This window comes from Biomphalaria glabrata, chromosome 2, assembly GCF_947242115.1.
Source record: "Biomphalaria glabrata chromosome 2, xgBioGlab47.1, whole genome shotgun sequence".
NCBI classification, from domain to species: domain Eukaryota; kingdom Metazoa; phylum Mollusca; class Gastropoda; family Planorbidae; genus Biomphalaria; species Biomphalaria glabrata.
In genome coordinates, this window is record NC_074712.1 from 20,880,073 (window position 1) to 20,893,444 (window position 13,372).

The 13,372-nt window shown below is 36.8% G+C and overlaps 2 protein-coding genes across 3 annotated transcripts in view; one reads left to right on the top strand and one right to left on the bottom strand.

Moving 5' to 3' along the window:
- LOC106068638 (integumentary mucin C.1-like) overlaps positions 1-4,094 on the bottom strand; it is a 56,879-nt gene extending 52,785 nt beyond the window's left edge. Inside the window, exon 1 of one of the 2 annotated variants that reach the window (XM_056022044.1) lies at positions 3,844-4,094. The gene's annotated coding sequence lies outside the window, so the exon portion shown is untranslated. The remainder of the gene's footprint in view (positions 1-3,843) is intronic. The other variant, XM_056022046.1, reaches the window with a different exon arrangement.
- Positions 4,095-7,197: 3,103 nt separating this feature from the next.
- LOC129924650 (uncharacterized) lies at positions 7,198-8,769 on the top strand. The gene is made up of 2 exons (XM_056021118.1): positions 7,198-7,326; positions 7,783-8,769. Exons 1-2 carry the CDS (start codon positions 7,198-7,200, stop codon positions 8,767-8,769), a joined length of 1,116 nt encoding a protein of 371 aa, XP_055877093.1.
- Positions 8,770-13,372: the final 4,603 nt, after the last annotated feature.

Genomic DNA, 13,372 nt, shown 5'->3' on the forward strand with positions numbered 1-13,372 from the left:
GAAAGATGCCTTTCCGATACACAGAGGTTTTTAAAAGACAGCCTGCACTCACTAAACCACTGTTACATCAGATCTGGACAAAGTGGTCGTCTCCTTTTAATTAGGAGTCTAATAAGTCTAATTCATAAAACGCTTGTTGTATGTATGTGTTTCGTGTGTGAATGTTGTTCGTATTTGCAATTGTTACAGTAGTTATGCTGAGGTGGTTAATTGTAGTCAAACTAAAGTTTCCTTTGTTTGGACAAGTAAACATTCTCTTCTCTCTTAATGAGAGATGTGGATTTAGTCCCCTCATTACATTGGAACACTTTTTTCTTTCTCTCACTTGCCATTCACGGTTCAAATAGACATTTGGCAGAACTAGTCTAGTCAATAACACTACACGAATCCTTCCAAACAATATCCAGTTAGTTCATCACTTAGTTATAAATTAATCAATTTTGTTGTACAGAACAGAAAACAAATTTTCAGATAAATGGCAGTAATTAGCGGTTATTTCCCCTTAGATAAGCTTTCGTTTTAAAGAAGTATTTTTTTTTTCAATTGCTTGTTATAAATCCTGTCATCTATCCACTTTTAGTGGAAAACGTAATTGATATTTTTAGCTTTTTATATGATAATTTTGTAGGATATTGTTTTATTGTTTAAAATTAAACTATAGTATACGCCGCTATTTAGCAGGGCCGACCTTAGACCACTGCAACCTATGCGACCGCTGTGGACCCCGCACTTTCATAGGACCCGCGCTAATTCTAGGTGTATAAATTATTAAATTAAAACATTTGATAACTTATAACATATTTCCCACGGCCTCCTGTCGATTTACCAAGAGCTCCTGGAAATCTCCTGAAATTGCAAAATATACGAAAAAGTCCTTGAAATATCCGGAAATTATTAAAAATCTTTTGAAAACTCATACAAATCTCCTGAAATATATACACAAAAAGTGTCAATTTGGGTGTCATTCAATATGGAAAACGCCAACCCTACACGAGTTTTAAAAAACGGCATTATGTAATACCCGTAATTGTGGAATCTAGTGAAAGAAGCTTCTCGCGACTAAAACTAATGAAGAATTACTTGAGGTCAACAAATCTCAAAGATACTGTTACGTTCTCTCTCTCCAAATCATCAGGCCTTCCGTAAACACTGCTAAAACTCAACACAACACATCAACACATCAAGAACTTGACAACAAGAGCTCCACTATATCGGGTACTTTAATAATGAGTGAATAAGTAGATAACAGCCAATACTAGACAATTGGCATCAAACACATCAACAACTGAATTGTCACTCTGTACATCACCGTACAAAACTCTACTGTCTCTCTTTCTGGACTTGTACATCAACACATGAGGACTCGACCAGGACCGACTTCATAGCCGACTAACAGTCCCGGTCTCGACGCTCTCCGGTCTTGAACTGCCGCTTTCCAACACACTGTCACTCGTACACGCAGGCTTTCGATCACATGACCATAACATTGGTCATATTTGCGTGTAATCGTGTAATCGTAGTACTGTCCCTTGTCCATGGCCCCGCTGACCTGAGTGATTCACGTGTGTGTCAGCTGAGCCTGAGTTAACCCTTTTGCGCCGCCAATAGGGTCGTAACAATACATTGAAACATTTTGTAATTCCTGCTATTGAGAGTGATTTATGTAGGAAATAAAAGTTTGATGATATACACAATGGTTAAGTCCGGCCCTGCTATTTAGTGACTGGTGAATACTACTTCTTCTCCCCCCTCTTTTTTTCCCTCTTAAATTACGTAGGGTAACTCTAGTCCGTCGACTTGCAAAAATAATAGAGTGATCTTTCCATTACGTGGTGTCCAAACTCTAGAGCCATAAAGAGAATTGGATCTATATTATTCTATATACATAGATTTGTACAATATGACCCAAGACACGAGGAACGTTTACTAGAAGCAGTTTATGAGGTTGATACTTGTATAGATGTATATATATATATATATATATATATATATATATATATATATATATATATATATATATATATATATATATATATATATATATATATATATATATATATATATATATGGCTCCTTCTGTCTCAGAAGACAATGGATACGCCCAGATGAGTCACTGGCTTTGGCTGACTGATCAGGGATTCTTCCATCTGGCATGAGAGTGACATGACCAAGCCAGCGTAGTCTTCTCTGTTGAAGGAGAGCATAGATGCTGTGCATGTTGGCTCGTGTTAAAACTTCCTGGTTGGTGACACGATCCCTCCAGGAGATGCACAGTATGTGTCTCAGGCAGCGTAGGTGGAAGCTATTTAATCTGTGTTCTTGACGCATGTCAGTTGCCCAGCTCTCACTGCCATAAAGAAGCCTGCTCAGAACGCAGGTATTGTAGACCAGGATTTATGTTGCCGTATTCAATTTGTTATTTTCCCACCCACGCTTGGAGAGTTTTGCCATTGCCGCAGAAGCCTTTCCCATTCTTTTTGTCAGCTCAGTGTCTAAACCTAGTTTGTTGGCTATTGTTGTTATACATATTCCTAGAAATTTAACAGTTGATGTATATCGCTGAGAAGAGAATGACTAGCTCCTTGGCTACACGGGGAACACTTAAGTTTGGCCGTAATAATCGTTCAAACTAGATTCAACATCAGTTTTGAAAGGATTATCGCGTTCTCAAAGGGACTGTCGTGTTCGGGCATTTCCGAATGTAAGGTTTTATTGATTCAGGAGTTGAATAAATTAATGTTCGGTAAAAGTTTGCACCTCGTCTTCTAAGTCTAGATTTAAAGCCTTATCATTGGAGTTATTCAATAATAAAAAAAAACATGGTTTATTCAGCAATAGTCATAATGTACCGATTATGCAATATCTGGGTAAATTTGAGATTGATTCAAGATTATTAAAAGAATACCTAAGCTTTACTAATATTTTTCATGTAAATCTAATATACATTACATCTAAATCTAGATCTTAGAAGAGTCCTAATTCAGAAGTCTAGGTCTAGAGTCTAGTGTTAGATCTAGATGCCCATATAATAATTATTAATTTTTAAACACTCAACTCTGCCTTGCCCGCTGGCCGATTTGTTAACGACGTCAGTCTTTCAATCGATTAAAATGGGTAATCAGCTTACTGTATAGGTTCAACAAAATGAATTTCTATTGGGAAAAGTGGATAAAGCTGATGGGGGGGTGACACCCTAGCTTGGCGCACCTTTTGACACCGCCCCTAGTGATGCCACTGCATATAAACACGCCTGAGCGTCAGTTGTTATTACAATAATTATTTTCTATGTTCTTGACAGTTATCAAGATAGTAACACACACTAACTAATGTCACATCTTTGTACCCAATGTCATAAAAATTACTTTTTAAAAAAAACAACACAATGCTTTCTTTATACAACTTACAGAGCAATAATTTTGTCCTTAATAACTAACGAATTTTAATTTTTAAAAGAAAAAGGAACATGTTTAACCCTCAACATTAATGTATGAAACTCTTGAATAATAAAATGTTCAAATACCCAAAGACGTAGAGTCCGTACGAGATCCAAATATTTTCTCGTTCTGTAGCCAAATAGGAAATTATTTCTTTTTTTACTTCGAAAAATTATAACGGTTAAATTAGAGTTTTACCAGTCTGGCCAATGAGCTAGTAATTCGATATACATTTATTGTTAATTTCTAGGAAAATCTTGAGCCGTTTTCGAGATCCGTGTCCAGGTTTTAGGTTCCATCCACCATGAAACTATGACTGTAAAAAGGTTGTAAAAAGATAGCCTACATGTATTTATTCCCTATAGCACATTAATATCTCCATAACATAAACAAACTCACTATAACTTACCTTATTGTAGTTCGCAATTAAAATACACACAAACTGAACAGATATTTGTTTATTAAATTAACTAAAGAATTTGGGTAAATATAATCCTTTATATAGACATCCAAAGTTCCATAACTGCAAGACTTGAACACAGGAGTTGCCTGATTTGACGACAAACATTTCAGCCAATGAATTCAGAGATTTCTATTTAGTAGCCTCAAACGTAAGATTTTAAATTCATCTCTTTAAAAAAAGTCTGCATGTATGTGTGTGTACAATGTGTTTGAATGTACGCATGTGTCTGTGTGTAATGGCGTGTGTAGAGGGCGGAGCTTGGCAAGCTACTCTCAATCTGTGAAAGACCGTCATTTCTTTGTATGTAGCTCTATGACAGTCGAACGAGATAAAGCTACTGCATTCACTGGGCCCCAGTGCATTGTTTGAATGTTGACTTTGCCCATTGCAGTGGTGGTCGCCAGTGAGCCGGGGCACGCGACCAGACTAGACAACAAGTCAAAGAAATATGAAGTTCTTTGATCTAAAGGTAAATACGAAATTCGCTTTGCCTGTGTTGGAATCGGGTTGAAAAAAAAAATCTACAACTATTTAGGTCATAAAAGTGAAATACAAAAATGTAAAAAAAAAAAAAAAAAAAAAAATCTGTAAAAATCGGTCAAACAACTTTACCTGATTATACTGAAGTTGATGTAACTTAATCTACTATATATTTACGAAATACCAATTACTCATTGATCACGAAATCTTTTAAACTGTTGTACGTATCCGCATGAAATTTTGTAAACAGGTTTCTTTTACTTTCTAGATGCTTGCTAAGAATGATTATTGACAGAATGTCACCTTGAGGCCGCTATTCGCGAAAAACCTCAAGCTTTCTATCAAACCTTTGTATTTTATTTTCGGTATTTCCCAAAAAGGCCACAGTCTAATTAGCAAGCATAAGTAGAAATGTGTCACAAATTCAGTATTTAAAAAAAAAAAATTATTTTATTTTTCTCCAAGCCTACACATTAAAAATAAGCCTCATCTCATTTCCATTTCCTTTTAGAGGCATCTAAATAAAAAAGAAAACTAACACTAATAGCGTCTTTTTTTTAGAGAGAGAGAACGAGAGAGAGAGAGAGAGAGAGAGAGCAAGTAACACTGTCAAAAAAAAAATCCTAACAGCATTAAAAAGATAAAACTAGATCTATTGTCATTTCTCTACATTCAAGGCGAGGGAAAAATACGATTATTTAATAAATTATTTTCTCCCTTTTATAGAGAACAAAATTTGGGTCTTTGGAAAATGCATTTTTAGCGGCCCCCGTAAGGGGAAAAAGCCGCTATTAGGTTTTTGCAAATTGTCCGTCTGTCACATAGAAAACTAAAAGAGAAATGAAAAATATTAAAATATGCGATGCGGCTTGAAAAGTTTAGGAGCAACGGCTACTTTTGCTTTTCTAGAAGCAAACCGTTTAGTTTATAAAATTAATTATGCGAGCGATTTTTTTCATAAAAATGCACCTATTCTAAAACAATTACATAAATGTAAGGGATGTAATGTTACAATATGTTAACAAAGAAAGTCAATATTTTGTGTATTATCGGTATCACTAAGTGACTTGGACATTTCATAAAAGCAAGAAATAATATTATCCAATTTGTAATTGTGTATTAATTTTTAGCGGCCTTCGTAAGGGAAAAAGCTGCTACTAGGTTTGTGCTAAATGTCCGTCTGTCAGTCTGTCACAATCAGATCTCAAAAACTAGAAAAGAAATTTAAAATATTATTTTACCTTTACCTATCCCTTAGTCTGTTGGACCGTTGGGGCACTAGGCAAGATTTGTCGACCGTCTTTCTCCATTCCTCCCTTTTTTTTTGCCTTGTGTAGAATCTCTCTCAATGGCAGGCCCGTCCATTCTTTTATGTTTTCCTCCCATCGCTTTTTCTGTCTGCCTCTTCTTCTTTTCCCTGGCACTATTCCATGAAGGAAGGTCTTTGCGAGCCCCGTAGATCTTGTAATGTGGCCAAAGGTTTTAAGCTTTCGTCTGTTTACAATAGTTAGCAGGTCGTCATGGGGTCCAATCGCTACAGTAACCTTGTCTCTGATTTCTTGGTTTGTGATGCGGTCTTTGAATGTGATGCCTAGAATCCTTCTGTAGCATCTCAATTCCATTGCTAGGATCCTCCTCTCAAGCTCTGCATTCAACGTCCACGACTCGCAAGCATATAATAATGTGGCCATGACCAGAGAGCGCATCAGTCTGATTTTGGTACCGAGGGCTAAGCCTTTATCTTTCCATATTATTTTTAGTTTTGAAAGGGCTGCTGTGGACTGTGCTATTCGGGCCAATAGTTCGGGTTTTGTTCCCTCATCTGAGACAATAGCTCCGAGGTATTTGAAGCTGTTAACACTAGTTAGCTTTTCACCTCCAATATTGATTCCTCTTTTAAAGCCCTGATGGCTATTGGTCATAATATGAGTTTTTTCGGCATTTATTTGCGTGCCATATGCTGCGGAAGTCTTGTCACCAGGTCAGCTAGTTCTTCTTCTGTCCCTGCTAGGCCGTCAATGTCATCTGCGAAGCGCAAGTTAGTAATTCTTCTTCCTCCAATGCTAACAGTACCTTCATAGCCCTCGAGGGCATCTTCCATTATCCTTTCAAGGAAGATATTGAAGAGTGTTGGTGACAGTAGGCAGCCTTGTCTTACTCCAACTGTGGTTTTGAACCAGTCCCCAATATTATTGTTGAAGTACACCGCACTGGTGGCATCCTTGTAGAGGTTCTGGATAACTTTGATTATGTTTTTATTAATGTTGTACTTTTGCACTGTCGCCCAGAGTGCTACTTGCCATACTCAATCAAAAGCTTTCTTGAAATCAATTAAGACATGGAAAAGATTCTCTTGGTGTTGGAGATATTTCTCACAGAGCATTCTGAGGTTTAGGATTTGTTCTGTTGTGCTGCGACCTTGTCTAAAACCTGCTTGTTCTTCTGATATGATGTTGTCTACGACCGGTTTTAGCCGGTTTAATATGATTTTTAACAGTACTTTGCTGGGATGACTTATGAGGCTGATGGTGCGATAGTTTTGACAGAGTTGTAAGTTGCCTTTCTTTGGAAGGGTTATTATGAGTGATTGGGTCCAGGGTTTGGGCCATTCTCCTGATTGCCAGATCTTGTTGCAAATCATATAGAGTTCGTTTATCATAGTTTCTCCTCCCGCCTGAAGAAGTTCACCAGGAATGTTGTCAACTCCGGCAACTCTGGTCCCCTTCCAACCCCTAAATCTCTCACATGTGGCTCCAAGCGCCTAGCCCTGGAAAACCGCTTCAGCTGGCGGACTAAACCATGTGAGGGGGTGGTGATAACATGGCACCACTGAGCGAAAGGCCTTCTAGACTAAGGTCACCGGCTAGGGCGGAAGATTGCCAGGATGGACTACAACGGCCACGTGTTCAGGACCAAGGCGATCCACCTAATTGGAGGCATTCGGCTGTGGTCAGCATGGAGAGGGATGGGCGCCGCCATGCAAGCAACTAGCCCTCGTTACACCAAATGAGATGATGACCGTTAATAAACCCATACCGCTCGGCCGTCGCTTGGGTTACCAAGGGCCGCGCCTACCGTTACAGACCAGGGCGGGGGTGAGAAGTATACTACTGGTCCATGCAAAACTAAAATAAATACCAGAAATAAAATCACCATAGGAACATGGAATGTGAGATCACTAAGAGACGAAGGAAAAGTTGAAGAGCTCACACATGAACTTAACCGACTCCGTTTCAACATCATAGGACTCTCTGAAATGCGCTGGAAAAACATAGGGGAAACAACAACAGAAGATGGCCATAAACTGTACTACAGTGGACTACCAGATGTTCACGAACAAGGAGTAGGATTTCTTGTACACAGGAACTACAACAACTGCGTTGTGAATTGTTACCCTATATCCAGTCGACTCATCTCCATACGTTTAAAGGCATCACCCTTCAATATCACCATCATTCATATGATGATGAGGCAGTAGAAGAGTTTTATGATCAATTACAGGAAGTGGTCAATAAGGTCCCGAAAAAGGACATCCTTGTTGTACAAGGAGACTGGAATGCCAAAGTAGGAAGTGACTACTACCAAACCTGGAAAGGCACTTGTGGAAAATACAGTAACCTCTCAACCAATGAACGAGGTCAAAGACTTTTAGAATTTGCGAAATACAATAATCTCTTACTGGCTAACACACTAGGATGCCACAAAAAATCGCGTATAAACACATGGCGCAGTTCGAACGGAGAGCACCACAACCAGATCGACTATATCATGGTGCAACAGCGTTTTAAGACAAGCATCAATACTGCCAAAACAAGAAGTTTTCCTGGAGCTGACATTGGAAGCGACCATGACCTTGTTATGATGACCCTTAAAGTACACCTAAAAAAGGTAACAAAACAAGGACCTACCAGGATAAAATTAGACTTGGACAAGCTGAAAGACCCCCAAGTAGCTGCCATATTCGAGGCACAAGTAGGACGACGCTTTGCAGCCCTCAATATCCTGGACTCCAATGAGCAGGATATCGATACGCAAGTCAATATGCTAAACACAGCAGTCACAGATACAGCCCTGGAAATATTAGGGAAGCTCCACCCGCTCAAAAAACCCTGGGTAACAGAGGATATACTCCAACTCTGTGACAAGCGACGGGAGCTTAAAGGGAAAAAGCTGTCCGACCCAAAATATGTCCACGAATACAAAAGCGTCAACAAACGGATTAGAAAGGGAATGAAAGAAGCGAAGAAAAAGTGGATAGAGAATAAGTGTCAAGAAAAGGAACAGGGACTTAATAGGAACAATAGCAAAAAAGCGTACCAATTAGTAAAGGACCCACTACCTCAAAGCATGGAAGAACCAACACAATACAAGACAAAAACAACAAATGCTTAACCGAGGACAAAGATGTGTTGAAAAGATGGACGGAATACTGTTCAGAGTTGTATAACTTTGAAATCTCAGGAGATTCAGAGATACTAAATGTCCCGGCAGTTTCCAACATTGACGATTATCCGATTCTTCGCTCGGAAGTAGCAGCAGCAGTAAAAGCCCTGAAAAAGGGAAAATCAGCCGGAGTTGACAAAATATTATTACACCACGCGTTGAGGCTTTCCAAGTTTAGGTGCAACGGCTACTTTTTGTTTTCTAAAAGCAAACCGTTTAATTTATACAATTAAGCTATTTTTTCATAAAAATACACCAATTCTAAAACAACACATAAATGTAAGGGAGGTAATGTTACAAAATGTTAACAAAGAAAGAGACAATATTTTGTGTATTTTCAGTATCACTAAGTCAAATGTATTTATAAAAATGTTCAAGAAATGTTCACAACAAATATAAATATTTGTTAAAAGTGGTTTAACTGGTCTGTTAACTGGTGTGCTAAAATTTAAAGAAAACATTTATGTTTGTTTATAAAGGCCAAGAATGCACTGTTTATGTAAATATTACGCACATTTTTTAAAATGGACTTTTTATACAGCGACCTTCGTTTAGTAGCGTGACAAGCATCGGCAATACATAGAACTTTTCAATTCCCTCAAAATTTTTACAATATTCAGATTTTATTTATTTTTTGTTTAGTGCTCCCATCAGAATAAAAGACGCTTATTTTCTGCCCTTTGTCTGTTGGTCCGTTTCTCCGTCACGTTTAGATTAAAAAAACAAACAACAAACTAAATGCTATTGAAAATCTGATTTATCCTTTAATGTTCCTTCAGAAAGAGTTTATAAAAAAGTATATGAAAATTAAACACCTAACCCAAAAAGTAAGCAAACAGCTGCAGAGTGAATACATAAACAAATGTAATATCTAAAGATAACAACAAAAACCTATGGGCATACCTATGGGCATACATTTAGTCTAAGAAAATGGAAACAACAGGCATGACGGACAGACAGACTTACAGACAAAACAAACAAACAAAATTCGTCTTTAATTCTTATATATATACATACATACCTATTTAGTATAACTAGAATGAAATGCTAAAATAACTTGACGCACCAATATCTATGAACCCTCGAGAGCCTGCACGTATTGATAAAGACATTTTAGTCTAACTAGGCAGTGTGACGTAGTGGATATTTTTCCTTTGACGTCATATGGAGCTAATTCTTTAAATAAAATGCTAAAAGAACTCACTTGGTGCACCAATGTCTATGAACCCTGGACAAGCTGATCGCATTGATGACATTTTTCAGTCTAACTAGGCAGTGTGACGTAGTGGATTTTTCCCCTTTGACGTCATATGGAATAAATTCTTCAAATGAAATGATAAAACAAGTCGGTATAGTAATGTTTATTAAACCTCGTAATCTGACTCGTATTTTAAAAACACATAAAAGCTAGATTTAGATCTAATCTAAATTTTTTTTACACTAGAGCTAGATTTTTTAAACTAGATTTAGATTTATATTCTTATTTGGATAAGGAAGTAAATTACCTTTAATTTAGAAGGAACATCCAAAAAACATTTTTTACAAAGCCAAATGAATCTTTGTAACATTATAACTTTTGACAATCAAAACTAAATCACATCTTGAATGTTCCTAACGAATAGGCGGATCCCACAAGGTTCCGACTCGGAAGGGGTCCGCCTCTGAGTTTGTGTGACAACACAAACTCTCTTTGTAATCTTGTTTTCTCTAGGCCTGAAACTGATGATATGAAGAAATGTATTAGGTGTCTAATACCGTACATTGCTTGCTTTAAGATTATAGGTTGCTTTAAAAAAAATTAAAACTAACCAGAAGAGGGGTGTGGGAGGAGGTAAAAGTAAAAATATAATAAATATTGAATTGAGAAGCTCGAAGAAAAGTCATATGAGTGCGTGTACATGTCGGGGGCGCATAATGGTCAAAAGTCTATGTCGGAGAAATTACAACGGCAGGTTAAAATAAAATAAAATGGGGATTCCAGAGAGTGAAGTGAGAGACAGGCAGACAAATAAGGAAATAGAGCGGGAGGTAAAAGTTCATAGGAACAGATACACGGGCTAAAAAAAAAGTATATTTTGTTGATCGTTCAAATGTCGTCCGTTTAGTACAATTTAAAAAAAAGTATAAAGCCTGGGAACTAATCAACTGGCTTAGGCGGTGTATACTGCTAGTGGAAATATTACCTTTGTATATACCTTTACAATATATTGAAGTCAATGTAGCTAAATAAAATTAACGTTATATCATTGAAGTCATTTAATTAGCTAATTAGAACTATTACTTTAGTAACATTGTAGTCACGTGAAGTAGTTTCCAAAACCTTCACATTCTATCAGAACAAATGTATAAGAGATATTTTTGTGATTTCAACAGAGTGAACAAGTCTTCAGCCTAAATATTGACTGCAATACAAAGTTGGTCAATCCGTTTTACCATCTTATTTTTATTTATCAGAACTGTCTTTTAAACTTCTTGTTTCAAGTCAACCGGTCTACAGAAGTGATAAGAGCATAGGGTATTGAGAAACTAAAAGCATAAAATAAAGCTTAACAAAAACAAAAATTGGTAAGAGTATTTCTAATCGCACAGATTTATTGTTGTTAGTCTAGATCTATTACAAACTTAATTGCATGACTGATCTCAGCTAATTGATACAATTACACTTTTTATAGGCTTTGTTTTTTTGTTTGTTTTCTTTTTTTAAGTAAAATTATAGCGGCCCCCGAAAGGGGAAAAGACGCTATTAGTTTTGTGTGCAATGTCTGTCCGTCTGTCTGTCTATCCCGTTTAGATCTTGTAAACTAGAAAAGATAGTGAAAATCCGACATCATAATATTTTAGACCATTCAAAGTTCTGATGCAACGGCTACTTTTTTCTTTTCTGAAAGCGAAAATCTAATTTTTTAAATCACTTATGCAAGCAGTTTTTTTCATAAAAATACACCACTTTTACAACTATTCACTATTAATAGTAACAAACACGCCATGAACATAAAACACAGGACCAGATAACAAAAAATATTTTACGGACATGTTTTTTTCTTGAGGAATAAGACAGAGCAATTATACGTTCATTATAAGACATTAGTTAGACCGGGTTCACATCTTCTTTCTCCATTCTTCTCTGTCATTTGTCTTTGATAGAACTTCATTCAGATGTTCTTTCTGAAAATATTAAACCTGCCTATTTACCTGCCTGGGTAGACCACTTCGGGGGCTAATTTTGAGTTTGTGTCTTCACACAAACTGTCTTTGTAACATTGTTAAAAATGTTTTTCTTGTTTTGTTTTCAGTGTGTAGCCTAAGTCCGGCTGCCAGTTTTCCCAAATTAAAAGCCTGATAAATGCTCTTCAGTCTTCTCGTAATTTTCTAATTTTGTACTTGTCCACTATTTATCAAAACAACAAAATCAATACAACGTTTTGCTACTGCGTTGTTTCCCAATAAGCAAAATTGTATAAAATCATTCTTATGCTTGTGATTGTTTCTACTGGCACATTTTTACTAAGTTGTCTGCTTTTGCAAAAGTTTTTTTTCCCCACTTGGATGTCACCTCTAGTGACACCACTGTTCGATATTACTACATTTTACTTTGTGACGTTTTGTGATAATTATTGTGTATGACAATTGAATTTTGTAACCAACAGTGTGAAAAGATTGTGATTGTTTTGTATTACACTGGGCGAGATCGTGTTACTGTTTCAAGTTGATGACGTGACTGAATGAGGACAAAAGTTATGTGTGTATTATTGTATGTCATTACATTAACATGATATTAATGAAATAACATTAATTAATTGTGTTACATTCACATGAAGGAAATCTATTGTTTGGAAAGAATGAAGCCTTAGTACAGAACAGAACACAGAGACATTATTAAAAAAAAACAACTGTCGGCATGTTTCTTGACAGAACAACAAATGTCCTGTTCCTGCTATTACCGAAGTAAGATGATGTTATGCTAGCTATGTGCTATAGATATATATGACTTCTGTATAACTTAGCAGCTAATCATGATTGGCAGTGAAGTAGAACGGTGGTGTGACAGAGTGGTAATGCGATAGAAATCCGAGCCGAGGAGTTTTGAGTTCGAATCTTTGAGATTTTGATCTTCAAGTTTTTTTTTTAAAGTTATACTTTGGTGTCAGTTATGATCTATACTCGGTGTTTAGGCACAGCCGTTTCAGGGCCGCCATTTGGGTCTTCAAAACGAGAGTCATGCGCATATGTAGTTGGTTCTTTGTTAGGTGTGTTGTGTTGTTGTTTTTTTTGTGTGCAACATAATAGTTTGTGCGTTGTATCTATGGACGCGCTCTGTTGGCGTCATTGCTTCTTGTTGTTTTGCTAGGGTAGCAGATTCTTGAGATTCTTTTTTTCCCAGTATTGGGTAAGTTAGGTTATTCTTAATTTCTTTTTTAATTCGAAGCTCTAAATTCGTTGTCATTATAATCATGTAAAAGGCGATCACAAGGAATGCCTATTTTTCTTCTTTAGGGACTCAGGCTTGGGACTCTGCTGAAGTCAAGCCTGATCTGTATTTGTATGGACCTTC

What these genes read in the sequence shown, in the direction of transcription:
- LOC129924650 (XM_056021118.1), top strand. Translation starts at nt 7,198, where the DNA reads ATGGCACCACTGAGCGAAAGGCCTTCTAGACTAAGGTCACCGGCTAGG. An exon ending in ATTGGAGGCATTCGGCTGTG is followed by an intron (nt 7,327 to 7,782) that starts GTCAGCATGGAG and finishes CCCTATATCCAG; the next exon opens with TCGACTCATCTCCATACGTT.